The sequence below is a fragment of the Anastrepha ludens genome, chromosome 5 (assembly GCF_028408465.1).
Source record: "Anastrepha ludens isolate Willacy chromosome 5, idAnaLude1.1, whole genome shotgun sequence".
Lineage (NCBI taxonomy): Eukaryota > Metazoa > Arthropoda > Insecta > Diptera > Tephritidae > Anastrepha > Anastrepha ludens.
In genome coordinates, this window is record NC_071501.1 from 126,429,690 (window position 1) to 126,455,238 (window position 25,549).

Here is a 25,549-nt window from a genome sequence, read left to right on the forward strand (position 1 = left end):
CACATTTCTCTATGGGGCTGCCCAAAGTCATGCAGTCATTGACTGTTTTTGTCACAGCGGTGTAGTTTTGCCGTCTCGGCAACCCGAAAATGAAAATAAAATGCATTTGTGCATGCTTCATCGCCAATAATGTCACAACAACTTGACAGCGATCGAATGAACCGGACATATTGTACTTTGACTACGATATATTTCTGCATGCCGCAACACTCACTCGTTATTTAATACTCTCCGGTGCGGTGGCCAAGCCCTAGATGCCTCATGGTCAAATCAATAAAATTTTAGAATTTCAAACTATGGCAAAAAGCAACGGATGATTCGTAGAAAGGTAAAATCTGTATTAAAGAATTCGAATATAGCTTCAAATTCTTTGACCAAAAAAAATTGTACAAGTATTGATAGAACTTTTCAGTATACGAAATTAAATTAACAGAAGAAAGAAAAGAAATACCTTTATATTTAATAAACTGTGTGTGTAACGTTATATAGAAAATACGCCATCACTAAAGCTTAATAAGCTGCCGTAGAACCCATTTGTTGGATCTCGTGTTAAGAATTCCCCAGGCGCCGAAGCAAACTGCAAACTTTTCCTTTCATTGAGTTCTAATGGATTTTTGGTTTGCTTGCTAAGTACTCCATACATCTTTTGACAGCAAATGAGAAGTGACAGTAGCTGTTCGGCAACGTCGCAGCCAATCTGTGACACGAGCGTGTTTTGTGCTGATGCACGTCCAAGCAGCTATGGCACTAGCCAAAAAGCAATCGATATCGCAAGCACATCAAAACAATAGCCAGCCAACATTGAATGCAAAAGCAACGCCAACAAAATGGAGGCTCGACGCACCATCAAAATGCCACTTGGCTTGCAGACTGTATTGTCGTTGGTGACACTGTACTTTTGTGTTTGGTTTTTCTGCGTTGCAGTCATTTAAGTGACTTTAAGTGACGTCGTTGGGGGCCTGTTATGCACATGCGAGTGAGTTGAGCTGTTCGATGTCGCTTTAATTATTCGGTTGATATGAATGCAGTTGACACGGCGTTGCTGTAATAATGCAGCAAACAGCAACTGACCTTTTGCTTGAGTGGGGAATAAAGTGGTAACAATTTTATGGCTGAACAAAAAACTCAATCAAATCAAAAATGTCACACCTTAGAAAAGAAATATATTACATATATAATATGTATGTATGTACATACATGCGCATATGGACAAAAATTCATAAATCTTCACTAATAGTACAGGGGCGCATTTTTGCTTATTCTGGTTGAACATAAACTATTTATTTATTATTATTACTGAAAAGAAAGATGCAATAAAGTTTTATCTTAATAATACGTTAGACAAGTCGTCAAAAGTTTAATATAAAGGAACCTTCACGCAAATACAGATTTACAAATTGTGAAAATGCAATTGTGGGGGAACTTCAAGCTACAAGAACAATTATGCCGAACCAGTCTATCGATCGCATTTGTCGCAAGCACATGACCAAAACGATTCTTTAGTGGTTGCTTCTGCTGGGGATGCCAGCATGTACGATGCTGAACAGAATGCAGAAACCTCTTGGTTGGTGGTGCTGGCAGCTGCATTAGCAACAGCCGCAGATGAAATATGTATTTGTTGTACTTTGTGCTTGCTTTTGCCTGATCCTATACTCTCCTTCTTGCACTACTTCCACTCGATCTACTGGCCCAGTTTCAACTGCCTCACTTTACGTTTGCACGTACCATGTAGAGAAATTCATTCAACACAAACTCTTCCACCATTAGGAAATTTGCAAAGTTTAGCGCTGTTCCTAACTAATACAAAGTTGGTACTTTCGACTTGATTAGATAAAACAATGTACATATATACTTGCCAAAAACAAAAAACCTATTAAAAATATGTGCTTGCATTAATATGTATGTATGTATATGTGTGTGTACGATACATGATTCTTCTTTTCTTTTCAAAAAAATATATACAGTATGCAAAATGCGTATTAGTACACCCTCTTACAAATACAAATACCACGTATATTTTCAAATTTACTTTAAAGAAATTGATGTCAATCGTAGTGCGGTATTATGTAACACTGTGTGGCAGTGATTTTATACTTTTATGGAGACCTAGTACAACTTGTAGGTATAGTAAAACTAAGAAAAATGGTATAGGAGAAATTTCCAATACACCCCCAAAATATCGTTTTATGGCCATAAAACCGTTTTTTAGTAGGTTGATATGAAGAATCACTCCTAACTTCGCCAATTTCCATCCGATTTCGAATTTGTGTTTTTAGTTCGAAAGAACAAAAACAAGCCTTTTTGACAGTGTGTTGACAATTTTTCTGAAATGACAACTGACGAGACTGTAGGCGGAAGTATTTGGAATTTTTTTATTTTTTCTCTATTTTTTTAACTTTGACTTTAACTTACACTACTGTTATGGTAAATTTAATTTTGCGTCGAATGAGCTATATTTGACTGTAATTGAATTAAAATTAATAGAGTTGTGTGAGTTTTAAGATTTTGTTTAGTTTTTCTATAGCCACAAGTTGTGCTAGGTCTCCATAAAAGTATATTTAATTTTTTTTTTGTCACACAGTGTAATTCATAAAAAAATAGAATAATAACAAAAACTCCGAAACATTTGCATAGAATTGAAAAAAAATAGCTTTAGTAGCTGTGTAGCTATTTCTACTGCAGGCAAAATTCGTATTAGTACATTTAGTATGCGTTGAATTTGTAAACAATTTGTTGGTATTTACCGTTATTTTCGAAACGATTGTGTTAAACATTCAATGTTTAACCTTGGGCAGTTGCGTTTTAGTAGCCATTTGTTGAAGTTCGCGGAGTTAGTTTGCAATGTCGCCTAAAGTAAGTGAATTATCAAACGAAACTAGAAGATTAATAATAAATATGAACAAAAACGGAAAGTTTTTACGCGAAATTGCGAGAACATTGCAGAAAAGTGTGTCTACAATACAAAACGTAGTCAAAATTTATAGAGAGAGTGGAAGGATTAACAAAAAGCTTCGAAATGTGAACAAGGCAAAGCTTGGACAGGGGCACAATACTTATTTGAAACGCCTTATCAGGAAAGATCCCACCGTCAGCGGAGTTTCACTAGCTGCAGAAGTAGAAAAATACTTTTCTTTCAAAGTTAAACCTCAACAGTGCGCAATTATCTAAAAAAATTGGGATTTAGAAGCAGAACTGCGGTTCGAAAACCGTATGTAAGCTCAGTCAATAGAAGAAAGCGTGTTATATTCGCCAGGCAATATTTAAACAAAAATATGCGGTTTTGGAAAAGGGTAATTTTTTCGGACGAATGTAAATTTAATATAAAATCGTCCGATGGACGCATAAAAATATGGAGAGAGTGAAATACTAGCCTTCAAAAACGAAATCTGCAGCCTTCTTTCAAGCACGGTGGTGGCTCTCTGATGGTATGGGGATGTTTCGGGGCAAACGGAGTAGGAAAGTTGCATTTTATTGATAGAATTATGACTGCGAGACAATATATTGATATTTTATAAAAGAATCTACGCAAAAGTGCCAAAAAATTGGGTTGCAAAAAAAAATTTATATTCCAACAAGATAACGACCCTAAGCACACGGCGTTGGATACAAGGTTATGGATGCTTTATAACTGTCCAAATTATCTCAAAACACCACCACAAAGCCCGGATATTAATCCCATAGAAAATTTATGGTCGATTTTCAAAAAGCAACTGAAACATCATCAAATAAGGAACCGAGAACATTTAAAAAAAGTCCTCAAAACAGAGTGGAAGAAGATTTCTCCAAATCTCACAAAAAAATTGGTGGAATCTATGCCGAAGAGATTGTCTGCTGTTATAAGGCAACGAGGGTATTCTACAAAATATTAATTTTCTGAACTATCTTTTATTTACTCTTTAAATCATTAAAAATACATGTTTACTAATACGAATTTTGCTTCTGTGAAAAGTGTTAATTTTTTTCTTTCTTATTTTTTTTTTTGCAATTCAATACACTTTGTGAGCGGTTTTGTTATTTGGCCTTATTTTAGTTAATTATCTATAAAATAAAACGGTTTCAAGCATTTGTTTTAATATTTATTTGAAAATATACGTGGTTTTTTTATTTATAAGGGGGTGTACTAATACGAATTTTGCATACTGCAAAGCTTCATGGTTTTAAATCAGAAATCTTGCCAGTTCAGGTCTTTCCTGCAGGATTCATCTTTGGGTTTATGTTGCTGAGTTGTTTGAGCTGTTGTTGTTTGCAGTATTGCTGTTGTTCGTTTACCAGTGCTTTTGTCAGTTGTAGCCTTTGTCTGTGGAGGAAAAGGATATGCGAATCGACAGATTTAGGTTGTGCACACGTGCTACATAGTCGTAAGTTTGTGAGCATCCACAAAAGCACACAAGCGGGCGCAGCTCAACCACTGCCACATCATTTGTCTGTTCACATTTCTGTCATTGTTTGCGGCAATAGTTGTTATTGTTGTTTCGTGTAGCGTTAGTGCAAGAGTATTTGTATTTGCTTTTGCTGTTGCTGTTGCCTTTTTGGTTAGTTCGTAGCTGTATGTGTATGAGTGTGTATTTCCGCCTGGTACTGCTGTTTGCTCGTAGTTTGGCCTACATTTATCGTGACTCTGCCTCGCTTAGCCCCCGCTGGCCACCATTTGCTCTGAAGCTCCACATTTCATCGAAAATGCAGCTAGCCGCAATCTGAGCTCTTGTCGCGCCACCACCAACGACAGCTAGCCGATATATACCACACCCCAATGTCCTGTAAGGTCCCTCTGCTCTTGATAATCAACAACTGCGGCAGCAACATTAGGAGTTGCCCTCATTTCGTCTGTCTACTTTGGCTTCATACTCGCACACATACACATACATACATACCTACATACTTACATGAATATATACATGTCGAAAGCGACCTCACGGCTATGCATGATAGTTGTAAAATGCGCCCATGCCCTGTGCACTCAATCCTGTATAATCTTGCGGGTTATGAATTTCAAAGAGGCGCCCACGCACACGGACATACATATGAATTATATATAATATGAATGTGTCTGTATGGGTAATATTTCCTAACTACGCTAGCAAATATGTGTATTATCGTATAGTTTAACAGATATTTGAAATCTTCACCGGCGACCACTGTGTGCTAGTCGGCAATCTTTGTTGCATGCCACATACCAGCAAGTTCGCCCGACAGCAGTCACGCTGTCACATCATTACCTATGCATATATACATGTTTATGTGTGTGGGTACGAGTATGCATGTGTTTATGCGGTTGTTCAGGTGACAAATCCTTAATGTGTACCCGTTTTACTGTTAGCCCATAGTTGGATGACAAATGGAGGGAATCAAGTGATATGCTATGCTGCACGGTGTAGAAATGGGGTCATGTATCTCTGTGGTTTAATAGGAGATCACTTGGTCAACTTTTAATTGTTTTTGACCTGATTTAAAAGTTAGTATAGAAAGCATTTCTGCTTCCATTTAAGCCAAGATATACAATGGAAGTTAGGTAAACCAGTATGAATTTAAGTTGCTCAGAAGCGAAGCAAATTTAAAAGAATTGGACAACTTGTAGTATATTTTAGTGCCTTTAATATTTTTCAATTGAATGATGCTCTGAGTAATTGACTGCAGGACATTTGAGCATAACTTACGACTGCACTCTTTGTTGAAAATAAAGTGAACTGACAGAGGCAAGGTCTGAAAACTCCATAGGAGTATATTTTTATAGTCCAATAACTGGTGTAGTTATCGTTCGTCATCGTCTAACTCGTTCAACGGTAGGCCCGAGGCACGTGTTGTTTTCACAGGTTGGGTCTAAAGGGAGAGGGTGTTAGGTCAGCGGGTGTGTGAAGACAAGTTCCGGACATAGGGGGGGAGGGGGCGCCATAGCCAATTGGCTTTATACAAGGCTACCATTCGGTTAGTCCAGGTTCCCATTGGAAGTATGGAATTGTGGACAACAACAATGAGCTCCTAACTGAAGACATATGATCCAATAATGTACCAGCCTATGTGGGATCCATGACGAACTTGCCGCCGCTTGCATGTTTCAACAAAACTTACCAATACAGACATACAAAAATTATAGCACATCTCCCAGCTTAAACTTGACTCACTAACTTTTTCCATCTCGTAAATCCATATTTCGCTGTGCAACACTGGCCTTAATTTATTTATATTTCAGTTTCTATTTTCTTTTCCAGCACTTTGACTTTTAATGAGAACTTTGTTTACGTAGTTGCTTTTTTTGCCTTTTTTCGTTTCATATTAGCAAATTAAAGTGAAGCGAAATCAGTTTGCACAATTTGTTTATTTTTTCGCTGGTGGTGAATATTTCATTAGAAATTAATGCTTATGAAGCAATTACAATCCCATTCATCGCTTTCTCATAAATCTGCATTTATACATTCATACACACATGTGAATGCATACACTCAACTCTTCCTGGTTCTAATCGTGCCAACATACATTCATATGCACACATACATATACATATACACATATAAACACTGAACACTTCCCCTCATTTTGCAGACACACTGATTTTCCGAATGATGATATGGCTGGATAATGAATGGATTAATGAATGAAAATGCAATCGCTAAGTTCATCATCGAACAATTGCATATTGTTTATGTTGCGGTTAAATAGTGAAATGTAAATAAAAAAATGTTGGCATCATCACTCATTAGTTGAGTTCGAGTTCTATAATTATGTTTATCCGAGTATTTGATTTTCCCTTCATTTCGGTCTTCATTTAGGTAGCGACACTCGCTTTAAATGATCAAAGCGATTTCTGCCCGACGTTCATCACTGGTTCTCATATTTGTCTTAAATTTGAGAAAATAATATGAGAAAGTTTCTGGCCATTGTCCACTGTTCCACATTGTCCATTCCCCTTGTTATGTGCCGAGCCTTGTAGGTTATTTGTGAGAAGGGGACTTATTTGTGAACCCGAAAAAAATGTGCATTTATTAGGACGTCTAGCATTTCGTTATAAGAAGAGGTTCATTCACGTTTTGGCTTTTAGATGTAATTTGAGGAAATCGGATTTTCGATGATATTTTCCGTAAACGATTACCTTCAGCGCTCTCTTCAGTGTTTCCGCAGAGGTCCAAGTTCCGGGAGAATGATCCTCACTGTAAATCACATAAAATTGTCGAACACAGTTTGTACCTCTAATATTTTGTATGCCTTTTACCATGTCATGATAGGAATGAAACCCCGGCCTTAAAAAATTACACCTAAATATTAAGAAATTTGATGCGGCTATTATGCTACAAGTCATTTGCTAGAACCTTGTTATTAATTTTTTTCGGTTTTGGTGTTACACAGTGTAGTGTTAGACAGTTTAAAGCCCATTTAGCATGGAAGATTCTTAGAAAATTAATTTAATTAAAATCCATGAACGAAAAGTACCAATGGCACTGAAGTCATTAGTTTTTGTTTTTTCTTTGAATTGGCATGATTGTTTTCTCCGAAACGTTGGGGAGAGATGAGAATCAAAGTACAACAAAAAATACACACATCGAATAAGAGGAGCAAATCAATACCGACGTGGTAATTGATTTTTTAACTTCTTTGCGAGTCTTCTACAAAATTACCGCTACTTCGATTTCTCAGCGACACCAATTTCGTAATTTTTTATGACCTTTAACACGTGTCGTTTCTCCAACAAAAAAATAAAAAATAAAATAAATAAAAACACACACACACGCAAACCCATTGAGATAAAATAAAACATGAAGTATTTAGAATAAAAAATGATAAAAGCGAATTACTTTTGTAGGTATATATGACATGTGTCAATGATCGACAAATAATCAAGCAAGAATGAAAAATCGTTTTAACTGACAAAATTTATTCAATTAAATTACGACAAAAACTCGCACTTTTGTTGATAGATATGTAAATACGTGTGCATGCATGTTTTATATTTTTATCGCTGTTGTTTGTCTGACTGGGCATACTGAATCTCATTAATAGAACTGCACACAAATTTCTTGCAACCCAAGCTTCTTGTTTTGCTGCAGGCCATGACTCGAACTTCGCACACCAGCCAAATTCAGAAAGCCGTTTGAATTCCAAATACATATGTACATATGTATGTATGTATATGTACTTACTAGCACACATTTTCCGACATTTGGAGATTGCGAGTATTATCAGTGCGTAGCTCGTTCTTACAATATCACTTGGCTAAACCTATTGGCATATACTATACATATGTATATGTACGTGTATGTAATTTTAATTTCACATCCATTGCATAGCAAATGTTTCGTATTACGAATTTACGGCCCATTCGAGTTTGCTTAATAGACTTCACTTCTAATTGGCAATTGATTGATTGACTGATTGACACTTACTCGTATTTGCTTGTGGGAGCAAAATCTTTTCACATAGATATGACGGTTTCGCCTTTTTCTACCATTTACGTTGATTCTGGCTACTTCGGATTCGTAAGAGCCACGAATTCTTCCAAATAAGGGTACACAATTTATGTAAAGTCACGATTTTGAGCATTTAAATTCCATAATATTTTTTTGTTTTTTGTTGTTTTGTGCTTCGCTTTTTTGCCTCATTAGAAAAGAGAACAAATACGACTTACGTACATTCATTCTGACCATTTTATATAACTGCAGAGATTTGTGAAATTCCACGGAACCAAATTGGAGCTGAAAGGATCTCGCTATTTTCCGAAAATAATTTAAATGCCATTGTAAAAATTACTGATTAACATTATAAGCAACGTTCTATGATTCAATTTTTGGCCTCAGAAATCCTTCTAAAATTGCTGGTTTACGATTCCTTAATACATACTTGTATGTTTATATAAAATTTGTAAAAATGTACATTAAAAGACTGGTAGCAAACATTTATGAAAAGTGTTGCCGTACGAAACTAATTTCTAATTAAATAATGATGATCTTTTTAACACACTTTTATTAGGTCGGGTTGTATGTATGTATGTATGTAACGGAATCTTTGAGCTTAATTTTCACTGGCTTCTAAAAATTTGATCGACTTGAAATTTTGCACACCTATCAAGGACCGATGACAATGCAATAAGTTTTCCATTATCCTTATTAGGATTGCCAGGATTAATATTTTCTTTTTTTTACTGTGGGCAAAAAGTAAGGTGAATTTGGTTGTAAAATGAAAAATCTCTATTTATTCTTGTAAATCAGTTTCTCAGGCTCCCTCCACGAAATAAGTTCTTCATCCCAATTACTTCTTTATCACGGCCGATAACTGCATAGCTTTAGACTCACAGTCGATAAGAAAGGAATTAAATAATATATAACACGAATATATCGAATAATTTATTCACTGACTGCAATGATAACAATAATTTTCATTCATAATAAAAAAAAATAGTTTAACGAAACTAAAAAACACGCTTTTTTACTAATCGAACTAAAAAGTAGAAAATAAAAAATAGTTTAAAAAAACTAAAAAACACGCTTTTATTGCTAATCGAACTAAAAAGTAGAAAATAAATTTTAATGACAAAGGGACCTATAATGAAGTAATAGCAAATCGAACGATCAGTCATAGTCAACTACCTCAGAACAGAATTATAACAAAAATTAAGATACAAATAGAATAATTCAAATTCGAGTTAAAAGCGTGGGATGCATTTTGCTTCACTTTCATAACCCTCTGTACATAGGTAGTTGCCAATAGAATGATTGTAATATTTACTATATCAAGCATCCCACGCTTTTAACTCTAATTTGAATTACCCTATTTGTATCTTAATTTTTGTTATAATTCTGTTCTGAGGTAGTTGACTATGACTGATCGTTCGATTTGCTATTACTTCATTATAGGTCCCTTTGTCATTAAAATTTATTTTCTACTTTTTAGTTCGATTAGCAATAAAAGCGTGTTTTTTAGTTTTTTAAACTATTTTTTATTTAACATTGATTGAATATTAGTGTCAAAACCCAATTCTTGATCTTAATTGCTTTGAAATATCATTTGAGATATTAAATCTATGGGGATGGCTCGCTCGTAAGCTTCATGAGCATGGGCAACAATTTCAAGACAAAAATGCTTTAATTCGAATAATTAAAACGGATAGCCTTTAGACTATCTGGAGAATTGTGCAAATTCATTCCTCAACATACATATATACGAACTAACTTTTAAACAAGGTGGCAACACAAACTATTAAGCTTTAAATTATGAATGCAAGAAAACTAAACTTCTAATATTTGTTATAATTTCTTCTTATTTGGTTAGTGAAACCATAAAGCAAGCACAGTATTACAACAAAGTATAGTTTTAATTGACTTGCTTCAATAACCATTTTTCCCATAAAAATTATTGCTTCTAATCAAATGAACCAGACTATTTGTACCATTTTTGCTTCTCTATTAACAAAAATACTGGATTTTTCAAATATTATTACGTATTTATTACTTGGGTCCGTTAAAATGTTCTGTTTGGTTTCGGTTGAGATTGGCTGAAGTTCGTATCGGTTCGGTCTTAAGAATCAATGATCAGTCGTTCTCTAATAAATTTATTCATTTTCCTTAGTTGAGGTTTTTCCAATAGGGAATATATGTATGTAAGTACACAGCTCTGTTTATGTGCGTACGCAATATTTGGAAGTTGCTGCGTTTTCAAATGATTGTAACTGGTATACAGATGTACACAAATACTTATATATTAAATATGTAAGTTCATATAATAGAAGCTCTACAAGCTTCTTCTTCTTCTTAATTGGCGCTATAACCGCTTACGCGATTTTGGCCGAGTTTAACAAAGCGCGCCAGTCGTTTCTTTCTCGTGCTGACCGGCGCCAGTTGGAGACACCAAGTGAAGCCAAGTCCTTCTCCACCTGATCTTTTCAACGCAGAGGAGGCCGCCCTCTTCCTCTGCTACCACCAGCTGGTACCGCATCGAATACTTTCAAAGCCGGAGCGTTTGTATCCATTCGGACGACATGACCCAGCCAACGTAGCCGCTGGATCTTTATTCGCTGCGCTATGTCTATGTCGTCGTAAAGCTCATACAGCTCATCGTTCCATCGTCTGCGATATTCGCCATTGCCAACGTGCAAAGGTCCAAAAATCTTGCGCAGAATCTTTCTCTCGAACACTCCAAGCGTCGCTTCATCGGATGTTGTCATCGTCCAAGCTTCTGCGCCATACGTTAGGACGGGCATGATGAGAGTCTTGTAGAGTGTTAGTTTTGTTCGTCAAGAGAGGACTTTACTGCTCAGTTGCCTACTTAGTCCAAAGTAGCACTTGTTGGCAAGAGAGATTCTACGTTGGATTTCAAGGCTGACATTGTTATCGGTGTTAATGCTGGTTCCTAAATAGACGAAGTCTTTTACAACCTTGAAATTATAACTGTCTACAGTAAATCAGAAGACAGCTATATATAGGGACACATTCATCACCACCACAACGCACTGACAGTCGGTGCCAACGAACAAGCCAACTAGTACTACGAGTAGCAAACACACACGCAAATAACCACCGCATGAACAACGCTTGTACCAACAATGACTATTCGGGAAAACACACACTGGCGACGTATAGTCGTCGCCATTTTGATGCTTCAATAGTGTCGCAGCTGTGATTGTCGCCAACAAAACGGCGATGGGGACAACATTCTAGCCCAGCCATAGCGTGGATGCGGACGCCGGTAGTCGGCAATTTGGCGTTAAGGACGACGGCATCAACACGTCAACAATGGTGGCATGTGACGGGTGCATTAATATGCATTAGTGTGTGTGTAAAAGAGAATATTGGATGTGAGACGAAAAGACTGCCGATAACAATTGGGCTCTTTCCGGATTACATATGTACATACATATGTATGTGTGTGTACGTAGTAACCCTGCAGGGAAAATACTACTGTGTACTGGAATACTTACTACCAGTTCACTTTTCAGCTCAACCAATTCGTGTTCTATCTTTTTCCCATGTTAGCGAGTGGTTCTACAAAATGTCAATGAGTCAGCAAAATGGCAGTTAAAATACCAGTTCATACTAGCCAGTCCAGTCCAGCACGGTGGCGGGACCATAATAATTTGGGGACGCATCTCTCATCTCATAACCAATAAAATGGACAAATTTATTTACAAGGACATACTTCAAGAAGCGATGCTACTATTTGTTGTTAGTAACTGAATGGTTTTTATAAAATAATGTTAATGTTATGGTTTGGCCATATTGGCCATGCGAGTCACCTGACCTAAGCTCCATTGAGAGATTTAAAGAAGCGAATTGGGAAGCAAACATTAAGAAATAAGGATGTATGGCAAAAAGTCAAAGAACTATTCCACTCCCACAGACACCAGTATAAAAAGGATTTTCCAATAACAGGTGTTATTTTGAATAGGATTGCGCTATCGAGAGATGATTAAGGTTTTTTTATGGCCGGAATTGAATGGTGAAGACGGCGCTACGTGCCACACAAGTAACGAAACCATTGATCTTTTACGGGAAAAGTTTCCGGACGGTGTTATCTCTCGAAGAAGTGATCACAATTGGCCACCGAGATCTTGTGATTTAACACCTTGTGACTTTTATCTTTGGGGCCACGTGAAAGCCCAGGGTCGATTCAAGATCTCAAAGATGGAATTCGTGAGGCTATCGAGGACATAGGGCAGCCACTTTGCAATTCGGTTGTGGAAAATTTAATGAAGTAGATATTGTCCTGTAAGCGTGGCCGTGCTGGTTATCTGCCTGATGTTATTTTCCACCATTAACGGCATACCTTCCTCTTTATAATGAAATAAACATCCGATCATTTATATTGAAAAATTGAATTTTTCTTTGAATATCACAATAACACCTCTTATTGGAAAACTCTTTGTATATATTTGGCGCTTACATTCATTTTTAGTGTTTGGTCGAGCTCCTCTTCCGATTTGTGGCGTGCGGCTTGATGTTGTTCCACAAAAATGGAGGGACCTCCAGTTTCAAGCCGACTCCGAACGGCAGAGATTTTGTATGAGCAGCTTTTTCATGACAGAAATACGTTCGGAGGATTGCCATTGCTTGCTGAGGAGCGACCGCTATTGCTAATTTTTAAGCATTTTTAACCCAATTTAAAAATTTAATAGGTTGTGACATTCCGTGAACAACTGTACTTAGCGGCAGTGTATCCTTATTCAATGTATCAAAAAATTGACGAACATTTTGACTATTATTTAATAACAATAAAAGAAATACAAAATTTTTCGAGAAAGTAATTTTTGTAGTTTTTTGAGATCACTTTAGCGCAAGCTAGATTTAATCGACAGTATAGCAAGAATGATAGAAACAAGATTGCGCCCATCAGAGAGTGCGTGACGTTAATTTTGCCTAGTTGTGCAGTGTTGCCAATCATTTGCTCTTCACAATAAATGTATAGCTTTTTTATACCCAATTCGAAAATGTTTAAGTTTGGTGTTTGTTCCTTTTTGTTTTTAATTTAAAGCTACCGAAACTGTAGGTTAAAAAAACTGTATTATTAAGCAAAAGAATGTTAAGAAAGGTCACTCTGAGAAGATTTTAGTGCTAATGCAAATTTGTTGATTCTTTTTTAAAAGTGCAAATTTAATTTTTTGCTCATTTTAAGTTAATGCAAGAGTATTAAATGTTCTTCTCTCAACTCTTCCTAACATTGAACACCTTTTTACACATATTGAAAAGCGTTTGAATTTACTGAATGCGAATTAAAACCATAGAGGTGCAATCGTTTCGTCCGGTCCGGTGGGACATAGGGCATCAAGAGTTGTATTTTCAGTAAATATAAGCCACAAAATACCAGAAAATACTGAAAAACCATAACGACATTTTTACAAAAAGAGTACCTTATTTTGTGACATAACCTCAAATATAGCAAATAAGTCGTTCCCTTAACAAAAGAGTCTCGCTTAACAAAAAAACTCATAAATTAAATTGTACATATCCATAACACATTTATTTAAAAAAACGCACATTTACAAGACAATTTGTCACGCATACAAATTTCTTTAAGTAGTTCAATAGAAATTTGGTATTTATTTTCTTTAAATGGGCATTTGAGTGCGTTTTTTATATCCAAAGCTGGGCAACACTGCAGTAGCAAGAGAGAGATTTGACTGCTGAAAGCAGAAGAACACCAACAACAACTGCAATCGCGGGCAATGCCACCAGATATTAAAAAACAGTAAAGCTAAATAAAACTGAGTGAATTATTTAACTAATTATTAAAAAATGTATATTTTACAAACTTATAAACATTACATTTTAATTAGAACAGGCAAGAAAAATTTCATGAAGAAAGAACTAAAACTTCGAGACTAAAAAACAAAAAGAAAATGCTAAATCAAGTTACGAAAATGGTAATCTGGCCATACTGTGCTGAAACGACGTAACTCATTGTCAAATTCGCTGAGAACAAAGTAACGGTACCACAATAGGCGTCATCTCATTAGTCTTTCCATCATGACAGTATAGTGACATAGTAATTCTCAGTGATTTTACTTAAATGTTTATTTAACAACTGAAGTTTCGAAATATGTACATTTAAACTACATATTTTTGAATAATCTTAACTCCGAAAGTTGCACAAAACGCAACTGAAAAACGAGAATCGAACAGCTACAGTAATTATTTCAGTTTACAGGAAAGTTTTTAGTTTAAAGCTTTTTAAAAAGTACACAAAAAATTACCTAACATAGATTTATTAAATGGAGCTGATTATTTGGGAGCTTTGAAATAATAATTATTTGGATATTCTGGGAGCGGCTGCGATGTGGTCGTATACTCGTACAAAGTTGTTTCTATGAGGTTTTTTTTTTCAATTCGCGAAGTTCATTAAGCGAAGTGTTGAAGCAGGCGCCGAAATGTTGATTCGTCGTCAATCACAGCTTGTCGGCCTTTGTTCTGCGACTACGTGGAAAATTTTAAGTAAGGATCTTGGCTTATGTGCCTATGAGAAGAAGAAGTGATGCAAGAATTGAAGTCAAATGACCATCGTTAGCGTCGCATTATTGTTGATTGGGCTCATTTAGATTTATTATTCAGATTTACTGGAAAAGTGGTGAACAATTGGACTGATCTTATAAATATCCTATCAAAATATAAATGCCATGAAACTGTCTACCAGATGATAATAAAATTGGTCTCAAATTGGTATTCGAAAAGTACTACAATATTTACAAAACATAAAGTTATACAAATTATTATGTAATTGTGATCATTTTCAGACTTATCTCTACGCTTTCCGATTGCTCTAGTCGCTGTTATTTTTGTTTCATCAGAAACTGCTCTTAATTGCATATGCAATTTTGAACTACTTAATAGAGAAATTTTTTCATGGAATGCTGAAGTCGTTAAATCATAACTGCCGGCGCTTTAATGCCAAAAAATCAAATTTGAATATTAAATATTCAACGCTTGAAATATTATTGAAAATCGTAAAACGCAATAATTCCGTTCCTTCATATACTGAGCGAATTTTTCACTTTTCCCCGTTGCTTTATTGCTTGATTTTCTGCTGGCGAAAATTTTCATTATCATGTTAAGCAGTCCGATGAGTGCTGGCAATGTTGCAATCGTTTATATTTATTTATGCCGCCCACTTTTGTACACCGAACCCGGCGCTGTTATCCCGTTTTGCATTTAATTTTCAGTCGCGCGTTCAAATTTAATGCGCGATTTACTGAGTTTTCATTTTCGAATTGCATTTGTTGCTTTTCATTCTTTTTCGACTTCTTCCCACCACACATACATACATATGTATATATATGTACATATATACAGTCAACGTCAAAAGAAAGTGTACACCAATAATGACAAGTTTTGACTATTTATTTATTTATTTTGTAATAAATTTTTTTTTTATAAAAATAGAGTTCATACAGCAAAAAAAACCAAAGAAACCCATATAAAGCAAAGTTTTGAACTTTGTAAAATTCGGCAAATTTTCATCAAAATTTCAAACTCACTACTCAGAGTTTATAGAACAATTTCGGTTATAAGGTTTTATAGATCATTGAATTTTGGTACCATAAAGTGCAAATTTCAAGTAGGTCAAAAATAACGCAGATTTTTGAGAATTTCTTTCGTTCCCGGTCTCGCGCATTTTTTCCATTTAACGCCTACACATCATTTTTTTTATGGAAGGAAACACCCAACACTGTCAGCAGACAATTTTTTCGAAAATCAACACGATTTTTGAACCGCTTGAAACTTGCACTTTATTATACAGAAATTCAATGATCTATAAAATTGCATACCCGAAATCGTTCTAAAGATTCTGAGTAAAAGTTTTGGAATTTTAATGAAAATTTGCCGAATTTTTACAAATTTATATGGTTTTTGTTGAACAATTTACTAAATTATTGTAAAAAAATAATGAACTTTAAAAAAATAGCGGGTCAAAATGTTGGTGCGCTATCTGTACGTATGTAAATGTATAGTTGCATATGTACATATACATATATGTAGTATGCATGCAAGCGTCAACTTTTTGCTTCATCGGTATTTTTCGCGTGTAATAATTGCCGTCCATGCATTGCATACAATTTTCGCCACTTGCCTGCCAAAGCCCGATGCCGCGATGGCGGAGTACCGATCCTTTCTTTTACACGGCTTGCTGTTCCGCCAGTTGTTGTTTTTGTTGTGCGTTGTCGCGGTGCACAGATAAAATTATTTTCGCGCATAAATTTACGCTAGGCGGCAGCGCGGCGAATAGACAACCAACTGTGGCGGCTGCTACCGCGCTGACAACAACATTCGACAAAGCATGGCAATGGTAGCGTACGCATACATATGTATGTGTATATGCATGCACTAGAATAGAAATAAACAAATAAGATCATAAATATTAAAATTGCTCTTAGCGCATGGCAACTGCAATGACACTTTTTACACTTTTTCGGCATTCCTCCACATTTTCTTTCGCATACAGTCCTGTCGAGCAGATTTTTATCGAAATGGGTGAGAGTTGGCTGCCCCTCGCTGACGCCTGCTGCTGCGTTGCACATTTGCTGTGCGCAACGAAAGTGAAATTGTTCTGGGATTTGTGGCGAGAAGCAGCCGTGCCGCCAATTCGTAAAATGGAAAACGTTCAAGAAGAATCGTAATTAAAATTAATGCACGCACGCCTGCCTTGCAACATAAATCTTGTAGCAAAGTGTACAGAAATTTGCGAAGCAAAGCGTACAACGAACGCACTCACATAGCCACATAGCCGCGCAAACCTACACATTCACAAACTAGCGTGTGTGCTTTGCAGTTGTTGGTGTCATATATGCAAGTGCTGCGGTCGCGCATTTTGGCACTGCTGTCAGTGTTGTTGCTCTTGTTGCTTTAGTGCTGCGGTTGCTGTCATTGCTACCGTAAAATCATCAATTTTCCCGGTCGGCCGCTACAGCGCTTCCTCCCTGGCCACTAGGCACCAGACGCACGAGGAACATTAGTTGCACTTGTTGCCGTTGTCGCAGCTGTTGTTGTCGTTGTCGTTTTTGCTGTTTTCATGTGCATGTGTCACACTGGTGGCGGCTGTGCCTTTCGTTCTAAGTTAATTTCAAGTTGTTTGCAATGCACTTCTTAGTGCATTCTCCAAGGCTAAGGGTGCGGTCAGACTAGGCAATGAAAGTACTTGCTTTTTCAACTGATCAAAAATTCTTACACTCGACTTGAATTTTGTAATAATCAATATAAATTACAAGAAAACAATTTTCGAAAGCTTCTTTCAACCTTCTGACGTGGCACTGGAAAGATTTATTTCTTCTGTTAAGTGCTCTCAAACCATTCCAGTGTGGAAGTTTCTTTATTTGTACAAGGTCTCCCAAGTTTGTGTATCTTTTTGGCAGTATTTTTATTCACGCAATAAATGTGATTTAAGTAAGGGAGAGTGGTGAAGCTAGAAATTAGCTTCTCGGTGAGAGATAAATAAGAGCCTGGTAGCTCGTAAGCCTTATTAGAACACCACTGTGGAGCACCTAAACACCTGTTGATAAACTTTTCGACTCTTGCTGCTCGGGAACCCTTGGACAGGGTCGCTATTATTGGGAAGAGCTTCTTTGCTGTAGTACGCACGCAGTGTACACTTTAAATTCAGCATTTCATAATCTAGCATTCAAAAATGTGAAACCTCTACGTGCAATAGTAAAACCTCTCTCTCCCGATAAACAGATAAATTTGGGTTGAAAAAAGAAACTCGTATTTGAGCAGCAAACAAGTTGGAAACCAAAATTGATATCGAAAAGTATTTATAATGCGCCCTTGTAGACTTATAGCATGGCTGCTCTCGCAATTACTTTCCGCAATTATTCTATTTCTTAGCTTTCTGAAACCATATTTCTTGCCACGTCTCGCGGCTGCCTAACATTTGCTCTTCATAGTGTGGACACTGATGCATATATAAGTACTTATACGCATATGTTTACACTGATAGACACTTCATCTTTGTCTCCCCATTCCAAAGGCATGTGGCCATTGTGACCGCGACTGTGATTGTGATTGTTGCAGCTGCAACAGTTTTGCCACATTTTCGGTGCAATGCGCAAATTTTCTCTAATCCAAATGACTTTTATTGACATATTAATTGCAGTCATTAAAATTTTCTTTTATTCTTCCTTTCTTGCTTTTCCCTGTGGCTTTGCTCACCCATGTCTCTCGGGCTTCGCCCCTCGTCCCTCTTCCCAAGCACTTAATCTTGACAACATTGTTTCAGAGCCGCACTCAATACCATCGGTGATGTTCTTGTTGTTGTATATATATATAATATATATATTTAGACAAATTTGCTATTTGGTATTTCGGAATGCATACATCTGTAGCTACTCGTATACAAGCATTTGGCGTAGATTTATTGTTGCAATAGCAGTGACTTGTAATCCAGAGAACCAATGCGTCGCAAAATATTGGTATTTTTGATATAAATTTCTCTTCGAGAAATGTTGAGTCCTGGTGTTTTTGCTTCAACTTACGATGGATTGATTCGAACGAAAGAATGAACGAAATATTCAGTTAAAGGAACGTCCGTTCACTTTCATTTTAATTATAGTATTGTTATGGCAACTATTTGAGCAATAATTCCTCAAATTTTATTTATAATTTGACTGATAATGTATGTCTGCTCCATTCGTGCAAGTAAATTATATTAATTATTATATTCCAAATTTATGTTAATAAAATTTGTATTTTTATATTTTCAGGTAGGATAATAAATTGCATGAAATAAGGCCAGCTTGCCGATGTGAGTAAAATATGGAAAAATGTATACATATTCGCACTAATTATGTACATATGTATATATATGCAGTTTAGTCAAATATCTCGGCACCGGGCCAGGGTCTCAGTGTGTTGCTGACAAGCAATGGCGATCAGTAAAACAGGGATGTTACCTAGACGAGCTTACTGATACTACTCGATACCCAGGATATTTGAGGTGGAAGTATTTCAATATTTTCTTCAAACCACAGGTTATATTTACCACTCTTATTTTTCTATCCATTGAACATTAAAAAGTTATCAGAGGCTATGCCCGTTTGTATCATAAAACATATTTGTTTACCGAAGTATAGTATACCTATACATCCGGAGAGCTGTAAGCAAAATATTAATTTTGGGCGCTTAATTCGTCTATTATAATTGACGCTTTTTGGGATTTTGTTTTCGAAAGAGTTTTTTGGTTGTTTTATTTTTATTGAAAACCATCGTATCCAAATGTTTAGTATTTTTGTATTATAATTTACAATTACGATGGCTCTCATGGTTGAGTCACACAATTAATCCCGATTTAATTATTGCGGTATTTCATATTAAAATTGCGCGTTGCTAATTGCGTGACTGGGAATTGGTAAATTTAACACATTTATGGGAATTAATACGAAAGTTTTGGCATTAAAGTTAATGAGTACTTTCCATAAATGAATTGCTTTAAAATTTTATTTAACTTGTAAAACTAAACAATATTTAGTTTTCAACATTGTCACCTTTTAGCTCGCTACCTTTTAACGAACATATATCGCATTTTCTGGAGCGCTCAGAATAAAATGATTCTCAAGGCGGACTTGTAATATGTAATGAAAGGAAATATATATATATATCAATTTTTGTGGTGTGCGTCTTGATGTTGTTCCACAAATGGAGGGACCTACAGTTTGAAGCCAACTCCGAACGGCAGATATTTTTATGAGGAGCTTTTCCATGGCAGAAATACACTCGGAGGTTTGCCATCGCCTGCCGAGGGGCGACCGCTATTAGAAAAAGGTTTTTCTTAATTTTGGTGTTTCACCGAGATTCGAACCAACGTTCTCTCTGGGAATTCCAATTATTAGTCACGCGCCAACCCATTCGGCTACGGCGGCCGACAAGGAAATAGTATGGGGATAATATGGTACAAGAAGAAATCGTAACCTGATTCATGCAGCTTTATTATTGCGTTTCCAAAAATTAATATCTATACATCGACGAAATTTGGTTGCAATAAGAGGGCGCAACTTGCCGTACAGCGCGCTGAAAATCGATTTATTTCAATAGTCAAGCCACCATTCATGCCCTACAGCCAGAGTTATTGGAAAAAGTAGGCAAAAATGGAACATGTAACTTGTGCCGCGGCAGATATATGCCGGATATCATATTAAAAAAATCATTGCCATGAAATTATCTACCAGATTACACAGGTCTGCAAAAAAATGAGTTCGGAATGTCCTATAAAAGTGTAGTGTCATTTCCGAAGTAATTTTTTGCGTAGAATCCGAATCCGGGGTTTAAACTGCTCTATCACGTCAGGATTTTAAGACATCCTAACCTAAAAGTGCAAAAACGCTGCCCATTGGTGCAATGCGATATCTCAGTGAAAAAGAGAGATATTTGAGCAAACTCAACGGCATTTAAAAGAGGAAGACTTATACTTTAAAATACTATGTTTACTTTTTTTATGAAGAGCAAAATCTGCGTACCTACATAACCTCAAAAATGGGCAAAAACAGCGTTTTTTGCACTTTTAGGTTAGGATATCTCAAAATCCTGACGTAATAGAGCAATTTAAACCCCGGATTCGGATTCTACGCAAAAAATTACTTCGGAAATGACCCTACACTTTTATAGGACAAAACATTGTCGACCTGTGTTATCTATACTAATATTATAAAGAGGAAAACTTTGTTTGTTTGTAATGAATAGGCTCAAAAACTACTGGACCGATTTTAAAAATTCTTTCACCATTCGAAATCTACATCATCCACGAGTAACAGGATTATATTTTATTTTGGAAATAGGGCTCGAGATATAGGTCAAAACGTGGACCCGGGTAACCTTGGGATGTGTATGTACAATATGGGTATCAAATGGAAGCTGTTGGTGAATGCTTTAGTACAGAGTATTTTTCATGCCGCTCCGTGACTGGGGTCTCGAGATATAGGTCAAAACGTGGACCCGGGTAACCTTTGGTTGTGTATGTACAATATGGGTATCAAATGAAAGCTGTTGATAAGTGCTTTAATACGGGGTAATTTTCATACCTATTGATGACTAGGGTCTCGAAATATATGCCAAAACGTGGACCCGCCGTGTCTTTGCACCGAATTAAACCAAACTTACACACATTGTTAAGGAGGTATTGAAGATGGTTTCCGTATAGTTTGGATACCTATTGGTAGATAGGGTCTCGAGATATAGGTCAAAGCGTGGACCCGGGTAACCTTCGGATGTGTATGTACAATATGGGTATCAAATGGAAGCTGTTGGTGAATGCTTTAGTTCAGAGTATTTTTCATGCCGCTCCGTGACTAGGGTCTCGAGATAGAGACCAAAACGTGGACCCTAGAATATGTTTGTACAATATGGATATCAAATTGAAGCTGTTGGTGAATGCTTTAGTACAGAGTATTTTTCATGCCGCTCCGTGACTGGGGTCTCGAGATATAGGTCAAAACGTGGACCCGGGTAACCTTTGGTTGTGTATGTACAATATAGGTATCAAATGAAAGCTGTTGATAAGTGCTTTAATACGGGGTAATTTTCATACCTATTGATGACTAGGGTCTCGAAATATATGCCAAAACGTGGACCCTCCGTGTCTTTGCACCGAATTAAACCAAACTTACGCACATTGTTAAGTAAGTATTGAAAATGGGTTTCGTAAAGTTTGGTTGTAATTCGGAGCACTGGCAACGGGTACAGCGTTCTTTTGAACCAGCCATAATGTCGCTTACTTTTTTAACGCTCGGGGCGGAACTGAACTGTCAAATTGACAGTGGGAGTTACAATGTGTCAATATTTCTTTCTGATTCGGATGCCATAAGGAAAAAACGTAAGTGCAACATGTAAAAATTGTTTGTGAATTTTTTTGGAGTGGATTTTGGAACAGTGAATAATTTCTTACGAAATTTGAGAATTTAATGTGAAATCCGAATGAAATTATGTGTTCGTGGAAAAAAAATTTTTTTCGTTTTTTTTTTTTGTGAAAAATATAAATGGATAGTGGTTAAAAAAGATCCAATGCTTAATAAAACATATAAATTGAAACGAAAAATTCATGGATGATCAGGAAAAAAGACGATTGTTTATTCATATGCGTTGATTTGAAATTTAAAAACAATCTTCTTTTTTCCTGATTTTCAATTTATATTTTATATTTACTCAAAAACAAATAGAAAAACAAAAAATATTGTTTATGCCAAAGCGCTTGAATAAAGAATAAAGAAATAAATAATATGAAAATCATATATTTTCTGTTCTAAACCATATCTATTCTATTTTAGTGTGCCCAGCGAAGGGGGCCGGGTTTGCTAGTAATAAATATAAAGAAAAATTGATTCCAACAATTTTGTATTATCATTTTAAGTACTCAAACTTTCACAACAAATAAAAAACACTCGTTACAAATATTTGTGGAGAACTCAAATCACTGATGATTGTTATAATCCCGTGAATTTGAATTGAATAAACCAGTTGTGAAAGCTTCCAATCGATGAGTGAAAAGTCCCCACAACACTTTTCAAACTTTTGCTTGGGGTACGTGATGCCTTTTTGGTAAAAAAAAAATCTAACGATCGAAACTCAGTTTTTCTATTTTGACGCTTCCTGACAAGAAAACTAAAGGGAATGAATGAATGAAATAAATGTGTTTCTGCTTTTTTATTTGTTTTTTTTTATAAAAGTATGTATAGTGCATTCTAAAACATTCGCAAAAATTTAACAAAGTAAAAAAAAGTTTCATCCAAATTTTTTAAATTTTCAGAATTTCATAACAAAATTTTTATATATAATAAAAGTATAGTGCATTCTGCAACAAAGACAAAAATTTAACAAATTAAAAGAAAAATGCCATTAAAATATTCAGAATCTTGAGAAAACTTTAAGTTATTAATTTTTATAGTAATCTGAATTTTAGTACAAAGAAATGTTAATTTTTTGAAATTTTTTCTTCCGACTTCTGAACATGTGTTTTAACAATACGAAAGAAAATTCTCATCGCTTCAGCAAAAAAAATTGCCAAAAATCGAGAATTTCGAGCCATTTAAAATTTGCACTTTGCTATATTAATACAAGGCGGCACAAAATTAATTATTTTAATAACAATTTTGTCATAAATAGCTTTTTTACTTAATAACTAAATAATATTTTGAGTGCTGGGAGTATTTTGTTTGACCTTTACGCGCTCCATAGCTTTTCTGTTCGTATACTGCAGCTGTGTACTTAAGCACATCTTCACAAAAATCATACATCTTCCGGTAGAGTGATTAATTTTACGCCACCTTGTACAAAATTCCATACCGAGAGTTTTTCTAAAATTCTTAAAAAGTTGGAAACTTTTATTTATTTTGTTTTTTGAAATTTGTAAAATTTTTTTGAATTTTGCACAAAGTTGAACCTGTGAGTTATATAGGTTATGTTGTGAAAACACAACAAACAAAGTAAATGCAACAAAATATTTAAAACTTGGTGGTTGGTCGCGCCATTATTATCGTCACAACAAAAGAGGAACAAATCTCTCAACTGCGCAAAAAGTGAATAAAAATCAATAATATTTGCGCCCGGTTCAACATCATTGATTAGATTTCTTCACTTTAAGTGAATGTGCGATAACATTTGCAAGAATGCTCGTGTGCAGGTGTCGATTACCGAAAAACAGGCAAAACAAATTGCTTTAATTACCCAATGCTATGTAATCCACCTTTGAGAGTATATGGCGTGTGTAGATATGCTCCAGTGGAGATCTAATTTCTCGGGCCTTCGTCTAGGGCTACTAATAGTTACGTACACAGTAAACCCCTTTCGCGTTTGGTACGCATACCCACTTATTCGATCGTCCTCATCGCCGTCTGTTGTGTCTATCACTAATGCCGAACACGCGCCCGGAGAAACATACATAAATACATACGTACGCGCATTCCGCCATACGCGCCGCACTTATATGATTGAGGTGTTTGTATGTTTGCTGGCAGACACAGAGACGCTGTCATACACACGCACACACGCACGAGCGCGCGCATACATTAGCACATTATTTGCTCCAGCATTACTCTGACCATTACTCATTGTCAGCCGCAACAACTACAGGCAATCACAGAAGCAACGTTGTATTATAACTACAACATTATTATTATAACAACAACACTACCAGTCACAATAACTGGATATAACAAGCGGCCGTCTAATAGCACCAAGAGACAGGCAGACAGCCCTTAATTTATGTGTACCCCATTCGCCGCGAGCTCTGGCTCGGTCGTCATCCACCCCATTTGACGCAAACGACAAAAAATATAACGTTCGTCGCCAAACTCGATGACGCCGTCGTGGCACGCCACATCAACATTAATACAACCGCAAACAACGAACACTCAGTCGAAGCCCAACTTGCCACCCACAGCCGAGGAAGCAACACATTTAACAGCCTGACCCGAAACCCGAAACTGTAATGACTGCCACATTGCTGGAAATAAGAAAAAAACAACGCAACGCATACATGGCAGTATCTTATACTTGGATGAAAATACATACATACATATATGTGCGTCTGTATGTGTGTGTTTATCAAAAGGCTGATACATACATCGGTACTGATTCACCCTGTCTAGCCACAACCTACAGCAACAAAATTTGAATGAAGCTCTCGTCCCAACTCAACGGCTTACTAGCTTATAAGTTCGTCTGCTAGTTATGTTTTGCTACGTTTCTAGTTAATCGTGTGTGCATATGTGTGTGTGCTCGCTGCAAAGGGCAGACTGGCGTCGACGAAAAGCTGTCTCTTGTGCTCCTTATCGTTTTCAGTCACGGCAGCATGGTTGGTCTACATATTGAAATGGAGCCAAGTCAGCGCAGCGTGTAGCAATCCCACCACTCAACACCCTCTATGTTTGAATTGCTTCGCAGTGGTGGTGGCGGCATCAGACACGCGCCATGACTCGTCTCTAATGTTGATACGAAACCAGATGTCGGTGTAGATACTCAGTTCGTTAAGCCTCGTTCGAAGCGTATTCACCTCTTTGGTTGCTCACAGACGGGTGGGTGGAAAATGGTTACTTATTTTTCGACATTTCAGCAGTTTATTTGCATGGGGGTTTATCAATTTATAGCCTATGTGTGATGAG

General features: G+C 36.4%; 1 protein-coding gene across 1 annotated transcript in view; it reads left to right on the forward strand.

Moving 5' to 3' along the window:
- LOC128863405 (ski oncogene-like) overlaps nt 1-19,547 on the forward strand; it is an 86,355-nt gene extending 66,808 nt beyond the window's left edge. Inside the window, exon 2 of the mRNA XM_054102538.1 lies at nt 19,166-19,547. Coding sequence (XP_053958513.1) covers nt 19,166-19,174 — 9 coding nt within the window. The 3' untranslated portion in view covers nt 19,175-19,547. The remainder of the gene's footprint in view (nt 1-19,165) is intronic.
- Nucleotides 19,548-25,549: the final 6,002 nt, after the last annotated feature.